Below are 20950 nucleotides of genomic sequence, written 5' to 3' on the forward strand. Positions count from 1 at the left end.
CCTTTAGTCGAACGCGGTTTTGTGGTGGAACCATAATTTCAAGCAGCCATCATTCTGACAAATTGTAATTTTTAGGAGTATATAATTCCTAGAGATAAGTGCTTATTTATTACATACATTCTTATGCATTCTTACCTATCTCTCCCATAAGGTGCTAATACACTGATCAGAAAGAAGAATTGTCTTTATTTGCTTTTCAGTGGAGAAATGTGAAATGTGAAGGAACACAAGAATGGAAATGGAAAGAATGAAGAAGAAAATAAATTGGAGTCCCAACAACCTCTGGGGCTCATCATATGAACAGGATGAGAGTCCAGTATGGCTCCAAAGCTTGTCCATCCCTAGCTATTTTCATAATTGCCATGACAAAGTCTTCCTCCTTCCTTCCATGTGTAAGTGCCATGATAGTTGGGCAATTCAACTGTCAAGGTGAGAGATTTGCTATGTGTCAAAACATATTTACGATGTTCTCTCGATAAAACTGCAATCTTTCTATCCAATATACACCAATAGCTATAAGAGGCCCCACTAATACATTATAAATCCCATGGAGTAGAAATAATTTGAACTAATTAAATCTTTATTCCAATTATTTGTTATTAAGTCACTGCAGGATTAAATATACCATTTAGTTTTGTTCAATTGATGAAAAAAATGGATATGAATATATTTCCTGATTCTTCTCTCTCTCTCTCTCTCCCTCTCTCTCTCTCTCTCTCTCTCTCTCTCTCTCTCTCTCACACACACACACACACACACACACACACACACACACACAATATTTTCTGTCCAAGTTATGGCAATTATGGAAATAGGTAGTGATGGCCCCAGGCTACACTGAGCCCTCAGCCTGTTCTTATTATGGTCCCAGAGGTTGCTAGTGTCTTCTAAAACAAACAGAGGAACAAACATATCAACATTGCCTAACATGAAATTATGACAGGACACAGACACACATTCACATTCTACATGATTCATACATTTCCTGGATGTATGTCATAACACAGATACATAAAAACAAGCTTTGGCTGGTTAATAACGCTAACAGAAAAGAGGTTGAATATATGCCAACTGCTTATATCACCTGATCCCCTGTTGCGTAATTTCAGACCATGCATTCTAGGAGATGGAAAGAAAGAGTTAATTCCCTAACGCACACATTCACTCAGGAACATTCAGGCGTGACTGTTTTTTTTTTTCTTTTTATTTCTTCCTACGGTGCAGTTACACAACAAGCACCTTAGACAGCTAGAGCTACTGTTAGTATTGCAGGAGTGGTTCTGTTCAGGAAATAGTAGACAGGTAATGTCTGCCTCCGATTCAAGTTGCCCTGAAGAGCTGGCTGAAGACCTGGCAGTTCAGGACCCTGTAGTAAATGGCTCACCAATCTGTGAAGATACATGTGGGAGTAGAGAATTGAAAAATGAAGGAACACCTCTTATGGAACTTGAAAACAAAGACCCATGCCACAGTGATCCAAGCCTGGGAGAACACCTGTCTGAAAACGAATCAGCCAAGAATCACTCACCCAGTATCTTGACAGAAAGTCACTCAGAAGAGGAGCAGAAGGAGGAAGAAGTGCTTTGTGATTTCTGCCTAGGAGAGAAGGTGCAGGCAGTAAAATCCTGTTTGACCTGCATGGTAAATTACTGCCAGGATCACTTGAGGCCTCACCTTGAGAATGTCAAACTACAAAGCCATAGGCTTATGGATCCACTAAAGGACATTGACATACAGAGCTGCAAGACCCACAAAAGGCATCTTAGCTGGTTCTGCCACAGTGACCTACTCTGTATCTGTGAGGAGTGTCTTTCTGATGGACATCAAAACCACCAAGCTGTAATCTGTGGAGTAGCCAGGAAAGAAAAAGAGGTAATGATAGCATATAAGTTTATTGTTAATATGGTGTGTAGGAGAATTGTCACAGTCTGTTCAGTGCTTGGAAATAAGAGGTCAGAGAGCTTACTTTCACACCTAGCCTTTCGTAAGGTCATCTACATGAACATTAGGAACTAGGTCACAATGCGTTTCCCTATTGTCTCTTGGGCTGTGGCTTAGCAGGACACGTGAATCTAAGTACTGATTTATGCATTTTATGCAGCTTTATGTATAAATCCTACCTCGGTGGCTTATTCCATGAATCATGCTTTAGCATGCACTTAGGCTTGTTCCTAAATGAACATAAGAGAACAGTGTTATACTGGGATTTCATGAATTTGCAAGTGGGGTATTATGAAATAAAAGCTTCCTAGTGAAAGAGGATTGGGGGTTTTCAATAGGGAGAAATCCTGATGAGCAAAATGACTTTCCTACTTTCTATGAGAAACTGACTGTCATGCCAAGCATGACATCTGGTATATTCAGACTACTTATGAAACACCTGGATTTTGCTTAGTTTCTACTGACTAAGACAATTGGCATTTGGCTGATTGTCAGGCACAGTGGAGGAATTTTATGATACTTCTTGGGACTAATACCAAAAATTACAGCCAATTTTATTGTAGGAGAATGCGGGAATTATATCCACATGTGGTGGTTCTTGCTCTATCATAACTTCTTCCTTTGTACAGAAAAGCTAAAAATGCCCTCAAAAATTGTCAACTGGGTACAGCTTTTGGTGACTTCAGAGATACAATCATGCAATTTTCCTGGCAATGATATGGGAGTGGTTTGTTATAGCTGATCCCATGGTTTAGTTTTTCCTACCTGAGATTCCTGATCCTGCTTAGTTTCCAAACTTAGAGAAGTTCAGATCATTTCCCTTTTTGAAAGGCTATCACCTGGCTATGCATTTCAACTGAGTGCACATTTTTCTTAACAAACCTTTGCATCTCTGCATCATTGCAAAAGCAAACAGAGAACAAATTTCTTCACTGTCTTGCAAATATGGAGTTTGAAATAATTTCTCTCTGAGGTGTTTTTTTTTCTATGTTTGCTTGAACTTGCATTCAGTTTTGAACAAACAAGCTGGTATCATGTCTCTTTCTCTTATAGGGTGTTCCTTTTTATGTCCCAGTTTCCATAGTGAAACATTTCATGCCTGAAGCATAGATAATATGAAAACCGTTTCAAATAGTTATGAATCATATCTTAGGTGGCGAAATCAGGCATTTATAGCTGTCATAAATAAATGCTTTTTGTTGGTATAAACCTTTTACTATCTTTTGTTAATCTTCCTGTTCTGAAGGATAAAATTATTAGTAGCAGTTATTTTATAATAAACAGAGTTGTGTGACTAACTAAACATTGTTGTTCCTCCACTTTATGCCTTTATCTCTCTTCTTTGATGTCTTTCACATCAAGGGAGTAAAACCTGACAGGGTATTGGAATTCCTCAATCCTGTTTGGGACAGATTTTTTTTTCATTTTGATTAGGTTTATTTAATAGTGTAGTCTGTTCAAAATATAAAAAATTAAGAGAGATAAATGTAACTTCATTACATTGTGTTGGTTATAAGATGCCACAGAATAACGATCAGTAGGAGCTTCAACCTACTATTCCTCTTGGGAGCTTCTTGTGTGCAACTGGAAAGGAGCAGTTACTCATACTTAACATATTAGGCTGAGTGGATCACAGGGAAATCAAATGGAAGAAACGAAATGGGAGGAATAGACATGAAGAGACTATATGTTAGAGAACATACAGACATTACCTTCTAAATCAATCAACAACCAACCAGTTTATTTTTTAACTGGCTTGCAATGATGGTAGTAGGTATCTCTGATGACATTGTCCAGATAAATAGTTTTTTAAAGTTGAATTTTGGGGTGTTTAAGAGGCTGGGTACCTTAAAAGGACTTAAAACAAATTTGTTCACCCATTAACTTTTTGAATGGGAAAATTCCTGTAATAACATTTATTAATGCAGGATTTTGGGATGGCAATGCCTTCATTTATCAATTTTTCTAAAACATTGATCTGGAATTTGTGTATCATAAATGTGATACTGAGAGCAATGAGATCAATGTCCCTTCTTTTTCTTTTATCATTCGACAAATAAAATGTTTTCTGTAGAAAAGTTATTCCCCGATTGCTATATGGAAGGAAAATATGGGGAATGGAAAACTGGAGCTGAGGTGGCGCAGTGGTTAGGGTGCAGTACTGCAGGCCACTTCAGCTGACTGTTATCTGCAGTTCAGCGGTTCAAATCTTACCGGCTCAAGGTTGACTCAGCCTTCCATCCTTCCAAGGTGGGTGAAATGAGGACCCAGACTGTGGGGGCAATATGCTGACTCTGTAAACCGCTTAAAGAGGGCTGAAAGCCCTATGAAGCGGTATATAAGTCTAACTGCTATTGCTATTGCTATAATAATCAATGTAAAGAAATTCTTTTGGCTTTTCCCTTGATAATCTTCATGCCTTATTGAAAATGGAAGAAAGCTAACTTGATCATCATAAAAGGGAGTGATTAAAATCTATTTTTCTCTTCTTTCTAGGTTTTGTCAATACTTTATATTTTCCTTTGGTCACTGTTTCCGGAAATATTTTGAAGCAGTCTTGTTTATGGCATTTTAACTATATTACTTATTTATGATTGTATAATTCCAAGTTCTAAGGTCAAACTATAGAATTTTGTTATCATCAACAGACAATTTTAAGGACTGGTCTTTACTTCAGATTATCCTGCATGGTTTGGTCTGATTAAATTGCACAGAGAAATATTTGTCCCCCTTTTTAATTAGCTAAATATAAAATAACGAAAATAACATTACACCAAATTATAAAAGGAGGAAAAAAACTGAAAAAGGACACAAAATGTAATATTTACAACATAAATTTATTAATACATTGAACTGTGATTCATTACATTCATAGTTGACGTATGTTAATCAATTCTGCAAGCCACTAAATAGTTGGAGCCATATGTTGTGTTTCCAATATTGAACAATACGTCTTTTGATTATGTGTTCATTTTCTCTGTCCAGAAGTCACCCCCCAAGATAAATCTCAAGATTCATTTAATACATGTAATTGCTTCTTACCGAATGGAACAATATATTTAAATCAAGCATTCGTTTCACTGCGTCTCCAAAAACATAAATCGTTATGATCATTTTTGCAATACTGTTTCTTATTTAAAAAGAAGTGATTTAAAAATCTGTTGAACTGTTGGATTTTTTTTAAAAAAATGTCCCTTTTATTCATTTAAGTAAAATGTACAAACAAAAAAGGAAAAAAGAAAAAAGAAATTGAGAAAAAAAATTAAAGGCAAAAAAAAGAAAGAATAAAAGAGTCATTCTGGGGCTCATTCTCTGTTTCATCCCCTATTAATCTTCTTCCAAACTCTAATTACTGCTTGGATACTTTTCATAGTTTACTTTGGATATTATTACTCATTTCTCTTTGGGCCATAGGAATCTCTAATTATCTCTGTGTTTCAATTCCCAGCTTTAAGGCAAGAGCTTACAGAACTCACTTTCTAGTTTATGCCATTAATGTGTCTGGATAGAGTAGAGGTGTCAAACTCAAGGCCCGGGGGCTGGATCTGGCCTGCAGAGTGCTTAGATCTGGCCCATGGGGCAGCCCTGGAAACAGCAAAGGACTAGCCCGCAATGCAGTGGTGAGTTCTGGATCCCGTTGCAACCAGTATGGTGCAAAGGGGCTGGGTGTCCACCACATGAATGTGCGCAGTGCATGCATGCGTACCTAGCACCTGTGACATCTCTGTGATGCTCCAGCTGCTTGGCGGAGTGTTGCGCAGGCGCTGTATTCTCCATGCGTGGAAGCCCCGAATAGCTCAAATACAGGTAAGGAGTGTGGGCGGGAAGGTGGGCCCTCTGGAGCACCATACCAGAATGGTATCTGGTGCTCCCAGCAGGCACTGGTACTCCCGTACCGGGGCATGCCATTTGTATCCCACCACTGCTGCAATGCCTCTGCCAGAGAAAATGGTGCTTGGGCCCCCACTGGCACCTCCAACATGAGTGATGTTGAGCTCTCCATGCCCCCCCTGCCCCCCCCCCCCACAACCCTGATGCAGCCCTCAATGAAATTGAAGTTGATACCCCTGGAATAGAGGATATCAGAAAGTGCCAATGACTTTATGATTCTGTGGTACATCTATGTATGCATACAGCACTTAAAAGTTATTTTTACTTTCTATTGAAGCAGCAAAGCTGTAATTTGTATCAGGTGCTTCTTTTAGCAGCCATAGAACATTTTGGTAATTCAGCAAGTAGTAACATATGCAGTTGCAATAAGAAAATTTAGTACAAAAAGAATGTCAGCTAGAATACTTGCTTGCAAAGGATATGAATTGTTTTACTATAAAATAGGTTGCAGCGGCTTATTTTTCCACCTACTGTTGATGGTTTAGTTTTAAGTCACTCATTTATGTTAGTTCCTGTTGTCTAATTGCTGGTTTGGATGACAATCCTTTGATTTTGACAAGTGCTTCATGGTATTGATCAAATAATATGTTTGGAATAATATGTTAATGACATATGATAATCCAGTAGCAAGGCTTTATCAGGGAATATCATCAAATTGTAAGTTTTGAATTGTATCAAATTAATTCTAATTAAATTACTTTATACTCCTCCTCAATTCTACTGGATTCTGGACAGTTTTTAAGGAAGTACAACCTCATTCAGAATGACTAACATGGATTACTTTTCTTACAGACCAACCACACCCCAATCTTGTCTACATCAAGTGTTGGTTCATTACCCATCACTTTACATAACTTGTCTGGCACCATACAGAAGCAGTTTTCATTCTGAATGATCATGAACAAAATTGAATTTCAACAGCTGTTGTGTGATATCTCTCCTGGTTTATCTGTCAACAGTGTGAACTTCTTCTTCATCAAGAAGAATATGATTGGAAACTGAAGTCAGCTGAAAATGCAATTGTTAAATTGGAGAAGAACTCAGAGTCTATAGTGGTAAGAATTAAAACAGAGCCTCTCTGTTCATTAGAGGTTCAGCCCTTGGCAATGATAAAAGGGACTTGTGTGCTTTAAAGAGTCTTCCAATACTCATTGCTTGACAAAATATATGCTTGCAGACAGGTGGCTTCTTAATAGACCCAGTTGCCTCACAAAGAGGTGGGATATGAACTAGTTTGAAAATTATAGTTGCTGCACCAGAGATTTAGGATAGCCATTCCCTAGAATCTTCCAGGAAATATCCATTAGGGCAGTGGTGGAATTCAATTTTTTTTACTACTGGTTCTGTGGGTGTGGCTTTGTGGTAGGGGAAGGTTACTGAAAAATCCCCATTCCGTCCCCACCCCAGCTCTGTTCTCCTGTTCAGGGTAACAAAAGAAGATCACTGAAATTTTTAGAGTTGTATATAGCTACTAACAAAGAAAGCCAAAATCTATTTAAAGATCAGCATTTAAACTGATTAAACATACTGTCTGAATTAATTCTTAAAGATTAGCAATTCCTCAAACCTTTAAATGGGTAATAAAAATAGTGAACATAAACTTGGTGTAGGTTATTTTTTTTTAGAGGGGGGGATTGTTAAACCATTTGACGATTTCATCTAGGCATCCTTAGTTTTATTTACATAGATTCTATTTGGACTGTTTCTTTTCTTTATAAAGTTTTTTTATTTTTAAACAAACATAAAACAAACAAACACACAAAGTATAAAAACCCTTCTCCAATTACTTACAGTATGTCGATTGGTTACAAAACTTTTGTGCTTCCTCACAACAGTCTTCACTTGCAATTTACATAGTCTCATATCATCAATCTAATATATATGTATACAATTATTATGATTATTAAACATTCAATTGACTATAACTGATTATTACATCCTTTTTATGTAAAGTATTCTAAATTTAAAATAAATTTATATTATGGCATTTCATTACATCATCCTGAAAACATCCAATAGTATTACATCTTTATATTCTATTCTATATAGAATTGTTTATCTTTTATAACAAAGCTTTTCAGCATCCTCTCCATATTCCTCACTTAAAATTTGTGTAAAAATTCATATGATCAATCTAGTATGTGTGTGTGTGTGTGTGTGTGTGTGTGTGTATAATTTATTTATCAGCACAAATACAACATATATATATATGCATTATTATTATTATCATTATTAATCATTTATTTAACTATAATTATTGTTATCTTTTTATACACAATACTCTAAATTTAACTAAGTTTAACTTAATTTTTATTATAACATTTCATTTCGTCATCCTGTGTCTTTGGACTATTTCTTGTTAAAGTAATTTAAGAGTGACCAGTGAATTCATTATCAACTTCTGGAAAGATCTTTAAGCTTCAGAACCCTCTGGCTACTTGGTAGTATTTGAAGGGTTTAAAAATATTTATTTACGCATTCAGCCAGAGAGATATCAGTGCAACATACCAGGGATAGGTGTTAGATTGTACCAAATCCCAAAATGAATTGTGTGATTTCAATTCTACATGCCAAACTAAGGTTCTCTCCAGTGGTGGTATTTGGCAGGTTCTGACCAGTTCTGGAGAACTGGTAGTGGAAATTTTGAGTAGTCTGAAGAACCGGTAAATACCACCTCTGACTGGACCCATCCACATCTATTTTCTGCCTCCCAAGTTCCAGCTGATTAGGAGGAAATGGGGATTTTTCAGTAAGCTTCACCTGGAATGGAGAGGGAGTGGGGCTATTACAGTATCCATAAGGTGACCAGACATCCCGCTTTTGGCGGGACACCCCCGCTTTTTGATACATTTTCCCGCGTCCCGCCCGCTTTTTTAAAAGGCACGCTTTTTTTTGGCGCTCGCAGCTCCCGCCCATCAGCTGCTGGGCTGGCTCATCGTTCTGTTCTATGCTACCTACAAATTTAAGCCAGCCCAGCCTGCCGCTCATTGATTTAATTGGCCTGGACTCCAGCCAATCAGTGAGCTGGCTAGGATGGAAAACTTTAAGCACGCACGAGGGTGCTTAAAATTTTCCATCCCAGCCAGCTCACTGATTGGCTGGAGTCCGCTTAAGCAAGCCGCGTGAGTCGTGACTCTCACGAGTCTCCATTTCATTTCGCCTTCGCTGTTTGTTTTTGCTGCACTGCCCTGGTGAGTAACTCCGGTGCCGGTGGGAATCAGGAGGCTTCGCCGCTTCGGGTGGGCGGCGGTGGCCTTTAGCAAGGGAAGGGAAGGCCTTCCCTTGCGAGCTACTCATGAGAGGAACTGGGGGGGGGAACCGGGCAACCTGAGAGAGGGGAAGAAGATCGTCCCTCCCCGCAACTCCCTGGATTTTGGAAGCCGGGTGTGTGTGGAAGGTGGGGTTTTTGAGGAAAGCGCTTGGCCATCCCTGTTAGCCGCAGCCCCAGACGGAGGAGTGAAGCCCGAGCTTTCATTGCTGTTCCCGCCAGTCGCAGCGGGGAAGCCGGCATCGGTGACTCCGAGGTGCGCTAACTGAAATGCGGTCTTCCTTTAGTCTCTGCTTGCAGTCTCTGGGATGATCGTTGGCGGGTGGGGGAAGCGAGGGCGCAGCTGAGCCGGGGAGGCAGAGATGAGAAGTGAGGGCTAAAAATGCAAAGCGCGCCGAAGAGAGCAAGCGAAGGATCCCCAAAGCGAAGGACGGGCGGGAAGCGCTTGACCAGCATGTGAGAAGGCAGGCTGGAAGTGGCCGCGGAAGGGAAAAGAGGCGGCCACGTGTATCGGTTCTCCTTGCGGAGGTTCGTAGCAAGGGTCCGCTGGCAGGTAGGTTTGGGCGGGGCGAAGGCCTCAGTCGAGGGAGTGAAAATGGGTGGGGAGGAAATGGAGCCGAGCCCGGGGAAAGCAGGGAGACTAGCCGCGAGGAAGCCACGGTGCCTGCCCTCCAGCTCAATGGATACCTGGCCGGTAAACTCATGGTACGGGCAAGGGTTGGCTGGCTGGGGGTGGGGGTGGCTGCTGCCGAGGCCTCCAGCCTTGCAATCCTGGGCGGGAAGGCGAAGGTTAGCTCCGGAGCTGCGGAAGACCGTTGCACCGGGAGGCCTCCGCCCTGGGGATCCCCTGCTCCACCCATTCGGATTAGCCCCAAACCCAAAGGAGCCTGGGCGCAGGGGTGCAGGCCAGGGATGACGGGGTTTGGGGGCTCGGAAAAGGAAGGGGTGATCTCCCCCTCCATTCGTCTGTCCCGCTGCAGAGCTCCTCCCAGGGGAGGGGGAGGCAGCGAGTGCGCTGATCCCCGTTTCCAAGGGAAGCACCACTGCCCACCCAAAGCCTCCCAATTCCCACCGCCGGAGTTACTCACTCACGTGAAGCTGCCCGCCCTTCCCTTTTTCTTTAAACGAGCTTCAGTTTCCGAGGGGGAAAAAAAGCTTTATGTGCCACCATTATTGAGTTCCTCATCAATTGAGATCCGCCCACGATCAACTGAGGCACCTGCAAAGCAAAGGCATCACATCGCCACCACCCATGTTTACGAGGCGCCAGGCATCGCAGGGCACAGAGGAACTCAGCAGACAGACGGGAGACCGGGGGGTGGGGGAGGAAGAGATCCCGTCCAGGGTAGGCTCTCCGCTTTTCCCTCTTTTTACCCTGGATGGGATCTCTTCCTTCCCCCCTCCCCCGGTCTCCCGTCTCTCTGCTGGGTTCCTCTGCGCCCCCCAACTGGCAACGATCAATTCCAGACCCTCTAACTGGTAAATAGACCTGAGGCCATAAGTGGAATTGGGGTCCGTGGGGTCCGTGCAGGGAGGAGAAGAAAGATTCCTCCCAGCACGAACTCCACTGACTAAAGCGCTTTCACGTGGAGGGAGGAATCTCCTGTCCTCCCAGCTCCCTTTCGCCCGCAGCAGAGATCAGGCGGGCCAGAGGAAGCACTTTATTCAGTGGATGCGTGCAGGGAGGAGGGGATATATTCGTTCCTGCGCATAGTCCACTGATTAAAATACTTGCTTTTTTTTGCCCGAGCTCTGATGCTGGCAAAAGAAAAGTCCTTTCCTTCACCTGAATCCCGCCCGAGCTCTGATGCAGGCACCATGGGGTCCGTGCAGGGAGGAGAAGAGAGATTCCTCCCAGCACACACTCCACTGACTAAAGCGCTTTCACGTGCAGAAAGAATAAACTGACAGTTGGTCGGAGGGAAGGTGGGGGTGGGGGTGGAGGCTGAGTGTCCAAGGAAGCCAACCCAGACGGGCATCGCAGGGCGCAGAGGAATCCAGCAGACAGACGGGAGACGGGGGGGGGGGGAGAGGGAGGAAAAGATCCCATCCAGGGTAGGCTCTCCGCTTTTCCCTCTTTTCACCCTGGATGGGATCTCTTCCTTCCCCCCTCCCCAAATCTCCCCTCTGTCTGCTGGCTTCCTCTGCGCCCCCCAACTGGCAACGATCAATTCCAGACCCTCTAACTGGTAAATAGACCTGAGGCCATAAGTGGAATTGGGGTCCGTGGGGTCCGTGCAGGGAGGAGAAGAAAGATTCCTCCCAGCACGAACTCCACTGACTAAAGCGCTTTCACATGGAGGGAGGAATCTCCTGTCCTCCCAGCTCCCTTTCACCCGCAGTAGAGATCAGGCGGGCCAGAGGAAGCACTTTATTCAGTGGATGCGTGCAGGGAGGAGGGGATATATTCGTTCCTGCGCATAGTCCACTGATTAAAATACTTGCTTTTGCTCACCCGAGCTCTGATGCTGGCAAAAGAAAAGTCCTTTCCTTCACCTGAATCCCGCCCGAGCTCTGATGCAGGCACCGTGGGGTCCGTGCAGGGAGGAGAAGAGAGATTCCTCCCAGCACACACTCCACTGACTAAAGCGCTTTCACGTGCAGAAAGAATAAACTGACAGTTGGTCGGAGGGAAGGTGGGGGTGGGATGGCAGCTGAGTGTCCAAGGAAGCCAACCCAGACAGGCATCGCAGGGCGCAGAGGAATCCAGCAGATAGACGGGAGACCGAGGGGGGGGGGGAGAGGGAGGAAAAGATCCCATCCAGGGTAGGCTCTCCGCTTTTCCCTCTTTTCACCCTGGACGGGATCTCTTTCTTCCCCCCTCCCCAAGTCTCCCCTCTGTCTGCTGGCTTCCTCTGCGCCCTGCAATGCCCGGCGCCTCGTGAACATGGGTAGCGGCGATGTGATGCCTTTGCATCCGTATTGAGGTTGGCATGTTTCCGGTGGTGCTCTGGGATGAGGGGGAATGATGGAGGGGAGGACGGCGGCGCGGCGGCCCGTGCCTAGAGCGGAGCCAAAAGAGGTCCGTGACGGTGGCTCGGAGCCAAACAGGAAGAAAAAGGCGCTGCAGGCCTGGGGAGTGGGGGAGCGGGAGGAGCGCTGGTGGTTTGTTTTTGGGGTGGGGGGCATGACGGGGAAGGGGGTGACTGCGCGGAGAGGCTCAGAGGCGGACCGCGCAAGCTCCCTTTCCCAGCGCACGCCCCTCTCAGCACCGTCCCCATCGACTGCCAGGCGTATCCGCCTCTGAGCCTCTCCGTTTTGTTCCGAGAACGGGCTGCTTGGTGAGAGGAAAGGGAGCTCCCTGGGAAGCGAGAGCAGCGAAGAGGTGATGCAGTTGCAGAATTCCCCGACACTCGCTTTTTTAAAAAACCCAGCCTACCTCGTAGGGTTGTTGTTATGGGGCTAGACTAGGAAAGGCAGCCTCTCTCCCATTTTCGAGAAAAAGTAAGGATGTCCATCTGGTAGAACAACCACCTGTGCAATTTGGTGGCGATCCGCGAACGTTCAAGCCATGTAATGCGTGGGAAGGCATAGAATAAAGTTAGCATACTTGAAGTGAAATAGGCTTTGGTTATGTTTAGGTTGCATTAGCTAAAATGTGCCAATACCGTCCTTGTTGGTAAGAATTGTTGTCATGTTAGAAGAATGACTAAGGCTGACAGCCTAATCTACTCTGTATTAAATAAATAAAATGGATGGAAGGAAATGAAAGAATACAGAAAAGGTTGGTGAGGCATTTAGTGGCCTATGGATGAGAATGGTGGCTGTTTAGTAAGAAAATCTGTTTGGAATGTGCATATATATTCATATGTGGCCATAGCAAAATAATAAATAGAAATAAAAAAGCATGAGTGATTTTTACTGTTTTTGATGAAAGTGAGAGGATTAGTGAAGGCTTGGTGCAGCAAGGATCCCACCATCTTACTATTTTATTTTTCTTTATGTACACTGAGAGCATATTCACCAAAGACAAATTCCTTGTGTGTCCAATCACACTTGGCTAATAAACTATTCTATTCTATTTTACTCTACTCTATTCATTTCTATTTCAATTCTAACAAGGAGTTTAGCTTCTCTCTCTTGAAAATGTAAGCTGGCATAAGGCATTATAATGCAAGTCTCAAACAGTTCATTTAGTGACCAAAGTTACAATGGCATTGAAAAAAGTGTCTGATCACCATTTTCACACTTAGCGACCATTTTCACACTTAGCGACCATTGCAGCATCCTCATGGTCACGTGATCAAAATTTTGATGTTTGGCAACAGATTCGTATTTATGATGGTTTCAGTGTCCTGGGGTCATGTTTGACAAAATATAAAATTTTTAATCAAGGCCCCCCCCCCCCCCCCCGGTCAATGGTGTCCCTCTTTACCAATCTGAAAATCTGGTCACCTTAAGTATCCATCCCCTGCCATGCCCACCAAGCCATGCCACACCCACCAAGTCACACCACAGAACCAGGAGTAAAAAAAAAATTGAATCCCACCACTGGTTCTCTCCTGTTTGTGCACAAAAACGAATCAAGGCTTTTATGAAATCTTGCAAACAGCTAAACACTTCTGAAGGCTGCAGATAATGACTAAATTATTTTATCTGCTAATCCAATAGTTACACTATTGCAGACTGTTAAACATCCCATAATGTTGTAGTTAATACATAGCATTGCATGTGTGATGACAATAGGTAATCATGTACATGTTGTGCCAAATTATAAATAAATCACCTTACAGCTAAGTGTGATATATGAAGCAAACTAACAGGCTTGAAAAAAACACTATTTTGCTTTTCTCCATATACAAAGTGCCAGGAAAGAAGGTAGAGGATAGATGAAGAGACAGTGGATGATGAACAGATTTAACTTTAATTTGCAGTGTTATTTATTAATATAAGGTTATTTATGGGTTTCACCAGGGACTCTCAAAGTCACAGTATTTTGCACAAAGGAAACTGATTTATATGTCATTCTTTTCTCTGTGCTCTTTCGTAATGCAAGTTTTCATATTTTAAAAACGTGCATTTAGTTTTTCTGGAAGGAATTTAAGGCTAGTTTCATACCTTACCTTCTAAAGTCAACATTAATAACATTTAACACAAGGATTTTATAGTTACCCTTGCATTACTTTACAAGAGTCATCTGTAAAATATCTGCAGTTTTTACTGGAATTTCTCATTAAATTCCTCCACACGAGGTGAGGAATGAGTGAACCTTTCACCTCCAAATCTATAAAGACTCCTCTAGAGCAATGTTGATGTTTATGCAGTTTGGTAAGGTTTATCTCACAGATTCCACAATCCTTCCTGCAGTCATCTCTAATGTCACCTAACAATAACGAAAAGCAGAAAACATATAGCAGCTTTTTAAAAAATCAGCATTTGAAGAAATATTGTCTTCCTTCAGAAGCATTTACTGAGCCTGCAGGTTAGTCCTAATGTTCTAAAAAGGAAAACACAATAGCAACTTTTGGGGGTTTCCAGGGTTAGCCATTCGCAAGTACTAAACTTCAGTTTTCTAAAATCTGAACCAAATATCCTATGTTATTGTCATTTGTGAGACATTTAACAGCAATACTGAGCCCAATAGGTGAAGAGCTGAAGTTTCCCCCTTTCGAAGACTCTTTTGGCCTATACATCCTAACCACCTTCCAGCCATGATATAGTTGCTTGGTAGTTGCTGTGGTAAACATTTGTGTTCAAAGGAATGCTTTTATTTTTCCATATTCCCTCATATCTCCATTGTATGAAAAATAGGGTTGCTAAATCCTGTGTGCCTGACAGGCAAACATAAAGAGGAAAAATGATAAAAATATAAATGATGAAAATATATTTCACAGTGTCCTTTCCAGACTCTAGAATTTTGAGGTATGTAAGTAGGGAAATCAGTCCATCCCATCTATCACATTTTTATATATGTATGCAGGTATGTGTGTCTATAAAAACCTTTTACCTGTTTCTTAGAGATAAATAATATTTCCTGCTTGCTTCCTTCATCTATCGGATTCTTCCAGATGCCAACCTTTAACCACATGCAATCCTTCTTGCTTCCTTTTCCTAGACCTAGGACATAACTTTTGTCTCCGATTTTTAAAAGCAGAATCTTTTCTTCTACAGAAGAGAACAAACTGGCAGGATATCTTTTTTTTTTTTTTTTTTGCTAAGCACTAATATAAGCATCTATCCTCAGGAAGGTGCTGCTTGGGCCAGAATGAGGTATGCTAGGGAAATGTGCAATTTATATGACATGCTGCTAATAGTCTGGAGTAAAGTAGGAGAATTTAATGAAGGAGAAGTCTAACTAGGAAAATAAAGAGGCTGTTTGCCACTAGATGTTTGGATGAAACAATTCTAGTCAGGCTAAATTTTCCATTGATTGACTTCTTTTGAATAACACTCCATCTTGTAAATTGGATGAAAAACTGGGAAGCCATGTTTGGCCGTTTTGCTGTATACACTAAGAATATACTAAGAGTACACTAAGACAGACGCTTGCCACCACACACATCCAGACACAATGAGCAATGTTATGTATGAAGTACAATGCAATCAGACATGCGCAGTTCTGTGCATTGGAGAAACAAAGCAACCACTTCATAAATGCATAGTACAACATACAAGAGGAGAACAAACTCATCAAGACAAGATTCAGCAGTCCATCTACATTTGAAAAACAAAGATCACTCTTTTGAAGTCCACATTCTGGATGGAGGGGCCACTGGTTTGAAAGAGAGGTAAAGGAAGCCATCTCTGTTAAAACTGAACAACCCTCTCTCAACAGAGACACCATTTACCCCTGTTTACAACACAGTGCTTTCAGCAGTTCCAAGAAGGTTCCACGCCCATTTGCACTCTGATTCAGGTAGCCCTGAGGGTACAGAAAACCCCCTAAGTGGCCTCAATGACTCTCATAGAGCTAATGACCAACCTTCAAAGTGCTAACAGCTAGATGGCTGCAAGGAATATAAATCCTTCCATTCCCCACAATTCAGTCAGAACTGAAAAATTGTCAGAACTCCTTCTTGGATGAGAAGTGAAACATCTTCAAAAAAAACAAAACAAAAAAACCACCCCGCAGAAAGCTCAGTTGCCTGTTGAAATAGCACCTGTAAAATATATTAGACATCCTGGATCTGGCTGTAGGTTTGCTTGAGTCACATTCATTTAGAACAGAAATGAACAAGTAGCAACAATTGTGTGATAATTGGTGTTGTGGCTATTGAACATTTTACAATATCTCTATTTCTCTTCAGTTTTGATTTTGTATATGAATGTGTATATGATCAAATCCCCCATGTCTTTTGGTTGTAGATCAAGCTTACCAAATGATATCACAAAGATAGCAAACAAATTAGAGTTCTGAAAGACTGAATTCCTTGCTACTTTCTGAGATGTTGGAGACTGTCAGGGGTCAGGGCTTCAGGGAGGCAAGTCTTCCCCACTATTTTCCCACCTCTTGCGCTTTTCAATTCACTGAATAAGCTTCTTTCTTTAATGCAAAGGTCATCGAGACTGATTGCTCTATGTTTTCTACTGCAGAGTAAAAGACAATTTATTCTTCCTGCAAAATGGAGGGTGGGTTTACTTTGTAATTTAAAAGAACTACTAAGAAACTTTAATTTGGCAGACACGATGGAGAACATCCAGGGGTGGTTATTATAGCCACAGGCTGAAAGTTCTCTATGCTTGCCACAGCAAGTTAGCATTTGATGAGTTATTCTTTATAATAACCCCAAACACAAGATACTATTAGAGTAATAATAGTTTTCTTTCTCATTTGGTGGGATGTTACAAGTGAATTGACATACTGTAATGATGGCATGCATAATAGTAAGTTAATACTTGGGAAATAGCTGCTGTGTTTACATAGAATAATTTATTCTTGAATGTGGCTCATTTTTTATTCCTGTCAGTCTTTCTTATGCATCTAAGGAACATTTTGAGTGGAACATGACTGGAAGGACTGCATGGTTATGGGTACAGCTGTACAGTTTATTGCATGGTCAATTTAAAGATCAGCTTTAAGGCTTTGCAGCAATGGTGGCTTCTGTTCTTACAGAATTCAGTATCTGAAGTGAAACTCTTGGTGGAAGAGAAGTTTGAGGAGCTTCTCCAAGCTGTCAAGGCAACCCATGCCATTGTGCTCACTTTTCTGGAGGAGAAAGAGCGTGCTGCAGTTAATCATGCAAATGGAATGAAGATCTACCTTCAGAGCCAACAAGTGACAATGGAGGAATGGAGGAAAAGACTGGAGAAGATGGCCACTCACACTAATGACATCATCTTCCTAAAGGTACCTTAAATATGATAGTAAAAATGTTTAGATCACCCTTCAATGACTGTTCACCTTTCATGAATATTTTGGGTTTCAACCATTAAAGTTCTCTCACTGAAATTTATGGGAGCTGAAACCTAGTGCATCTGATTTGTACATCATTTGGAAAGGTTGTTTTGGATTAATTTATTTTTTGCCTTTTCACTAGATATCCTGTATTGATCTGTTATTCACGTTCACATAAAACACAGCTGCTGCTCTGAATCCATAACTGCCCAGTGTCAATTGCACAGTCTTAAGAGAAAGCAGAGAATACTAGTGTGTGCATTTGAGTGAGCAACGAATCCTATGGTTTTTAAAAAAATTTTTTCCAGGTGTGGATAGGAAAGTAGAAGAGTGGTACAATATGCTGTGGTGTGATGAACCAAACCTCTTGATTTGAATATTTTCATCTCATGTTGAAATGCAAATGTGAAAGGAAGTAACACAATGCACAGGGTTCTAGCCCTTCCTCCCAGTCACTGTCCAAGCAGTCTTCTATTTTTCTGCACACATTTAGGAATACTGTGAATTCAAGAAGCATCTGGGAGATGAGACATTGCCCAGTGTGTATATTGGCCTGAAAGACAAATTATCAGGCATCCGAAAGGTGATCTCTGAATCCACTGAACAGCTTTTACAATTACTACACAGTTCCTATAAAGAAAAGTTGCAGGGGTTTGCCGATGATGGTGAGTACCCATTCCTCTTTAATTTACATGCTTATTCATTTTGATCAATTTTAAGGCTCCTTACTTATCAACAGTTCTGATACTGACAATTCATTAATTCTTAGTCACACAAAAAAAAAAACCCATTTCCTTCCTTCCATCTACATAGAAGATGCTGGGATAAAAACAACAGTGGCTGCAATTGTCCCATCCAAATATCGCCTGTCAGCTCCAGAACCTCAAAGTAGGAATGACTTCTTAAAGTGTAAGTTATTGTCCAATTTTTGGTGCAAAATTTGAAAGAATTAAGAAAGTCTTGCAGAATCAGACTAACGACATTGGCTTATATGAAGATGTCTGTGGGAAACTGAAAAATAGGAGATATGTGCAATTATGACCTCTTGGGAAATTCAGGAGCGCACTGAACATAATATATGATGTTTATAAGAGCAGCCACTGATTCATTCTGATCAATTTTATCTTATGTTTTATTTACTGCTATCATTTATTCTTATATTACCTCACTTTGATATATCAAACATAATTGTTATAATAAGCAGTAAACACAAGCTAATAAGGCTGTGTGTAGCATTTGAAAGGAATATTTCTCAAAGTACCGTATTTTTCAGACCATAAAACGCACCTAGGTTTGGGAAGGAAAACAAGAAAATAAAAATCTGCCTCTCTCTTTGCCTCCTAGAAATTTGCCTCCTTGCAGCAAACAGCCTGGTCAGCTTCAGCACAGCCTGATTTAGTATGAGCAGCTGATTGGCGGTTGGATAGGCCTCTCGGAATACCTCTGATCAGATGTTCCAGGCTGCAGGGATCACTGCTGGCCATCGCCATCATCACTGCCCATCGCCGCCGCCACCTATTGCCACCTCTAAGTGCCCCATTTTTGGCCTCTTCATGTCCCGTTTTTGGCCTGTTCCAGGTGGTGGGATTGCCGCAGCCTATCCCCGCTGCCTGGAACAGCTGATCGGTGGTATTCTGGGAGACAGATCCAACTGCCAATCAGCTGCTTGTGCTAAATCAGGCTGTGTTGAAGCTGACCAGGCTGTTTGCTGTTTGCCTGGTGCGTGCACAGTGAACTGGTTGTTAAACTGGTAGGATCCCACCCCTGAATTCTATTAAGATTATATTGAATTCTCCTCAATGTGTGGCTGAGGGGAGCCAGAGGTTTAGTTTTATAAATACATTTATTAGAATCAGAATTAGAACAAGAATCCTAAGAAAATATTTTGGAGGAAAGAACATTTTCCTTTGCTTTTTAAAATGGTTAATAAAATTATGTCAAGAATGTTTTAAAAAACTAAATGAATATTAATTTCACATTAGTGATCTGTCATTAATTTAGTATTAGATATTGAATATTGCTTTTTCCTGTACTGAAATATAGGGAACTATTACTTAAGCAAGCAATTTATTTATTCCAAGCAAGCATGCGATAATCATAGTGATTTTACTTATCAATCCAAGCTGTTGTCTAAGTCTCCACCTCTATCCAATATATGAATGAGCACCAGTTGAAAAATCTACTAACCATCATGTGTATTTTAATATTTTTAGCCAGCACACATAGCATAGCTACAACCTAAATATTGTCTGAGAAAGGTAAAAATAAGTGAGATTCTTTCAAGTTCTATACATTGTAGACAAAATATATCCTGGCCTTACTCTTCTTATAAACTCTAATTAGGTCTTTTAGGTGCAGTATTCTGTCATATTTAGTGTTCAATTAATTATTTCTAGCTTTAAAACAATGTGTATATTTTTTGTGCAGATGCTTGCCTGTTAACATTTGACCCAGTTACTGCTCATCGCTATTTGAGGCTTTTGGATGATAACCACAAGATTTCCAACACCACGCCCTGGGAGCACCCATACCCAGATCATCCAGAAAGATTTGCACACTGGCGCCAAGTCTTGTCCAATCAAAGCTTATATATGGGTCGTTATTACTTTGAAGTCGAGATATTTGGAGCTGGTATTTACATTGGCATGACAAATAAGAGCATTGACAGGAAAGGTTCAGAGAGCAACAGTTGCATCTCAGGGAATAACTTCTCCTGGTGTATTAAATGGAACGGCAAGGATTTCTCAGCTTGGCACATTGATGTGGAGACGCCTTTGAAATCTCAGGAATTCAGCAGAATAGGGGTCTACCTAGATTACCCCAGAGAGACACTCTCCTTTTATGGCATCGCTACTGACTCCATGACTGCCTTGCATACTTTTGAATGCAAGTTTAATGAGCCTTTATATCCAGCCTTCTGGCTATCAAAGAAGGAAAATAGCATCCAGATTGTTAGGTTGCGTGAAGAAGCTGAGCAGAATCCAGAAGCTTCTCTTCCTTCCACAGGAGAATCGGCTTCCAGTAGTTTAGAGACACATGATTAAAGCAATATGCAGTTGAAACTGTTAACTCAGAACCGAGTCATTATCTTTGTCATACAATCTAGGCAATACTGATCAATTGTGGGCTTTTTGTAGAAGAATCTACATCTATTGAAAAATTGTGTCTTATATACTTCAGGTTGCTTACTACCTCTGCGAATATTACCTCTCACCGAGAGAGAAAACATAACATTATAAACATCCTCCATCAGAGATGGCATTTAGCAGGTTCTGACCAGTTCTGGAGAACCGGTAGCAGAACTTTTGAGTAGTTCAGTGAACCAGTAAATACCACCTCTGACTGGCCCCGCTCCATCTATTCTCTGCCTCCCGACTCCTAGCTGATCGTGAAGAAATGGGGATTTTGTAGTAACCTTCCCCTGGAGTGGGGTGGGAATGGAGATGTTACAGTATTTTTCCCCTGCCATGCCTACCAAGCCACACCCACCAAGCCACACCTACAGAACCGATAGT

General features: G+C 41.5%; 1 protein-coding gene across 1 annotated transcript; it reads left to right on the top strand.

Annotated features, from left to right (window-relative positions):
- The first annotated feature begins 1305 nt into the window (after positions 1-1305).
- On the top strand, positions 1306-20747 carry TRIM16 (tripartite motif containing 16). The gene is made up of 6 exons (XM_032211205.1): positions 1306-1872; positions 6792-6887; positions 17154-17387; positions 17929-18100; positions 18249-18344; positions 19863-20747. Exons 1-6 carry the CDS (start codon positions 1306-1308, stop codon positions 20477-20479), a joined length of 1782 nt encoding a protein of 593 aa, XP_032067096.1. The 3' UTR covers positions 20480-20747.
- Positions 20748-20950: the final 203 nt, after the last annotated feature.

The sequence above is a fragment of the Thamnophis elegans genome, chromosome 2 (assembly GCF_009769535.1).
Source record: "Thamnophis elegans isolate rThaEle1 chromosome 2, rThaEle1.pri, whole genome shotgun sequence".
Classification (NCBI taxonomy): Eukaryota; Metazoa; Chordata; class Lepidosauria; order Squamata; family Colubridae; genus Thamnophis; species Thamnophis elegans.

Coding starts and splice junctions, on each gene's coding strand:
- TRIM16 (XM_032211205.1), top strand. CDS start 1,306: ATGTCTGCCTCCGATTCAAGTTGCCCTGAAGAGCTGGCTGAAGACCTG. Junction 1,873..6,791: donor TAGCCAGGAAAGAAAAAGAG/GTAATGATAGCA, acceptor ATCTGTCAACAG/TGTGAACTTCTTCTTCATCA. Junction 18,345..19,862: donor TAGGAATGACTTCTTAAAGT/GTAAGTTATTGT, acceptor TTTTTTGTGCAG/ATGCTTGCCTGTTAACATTT.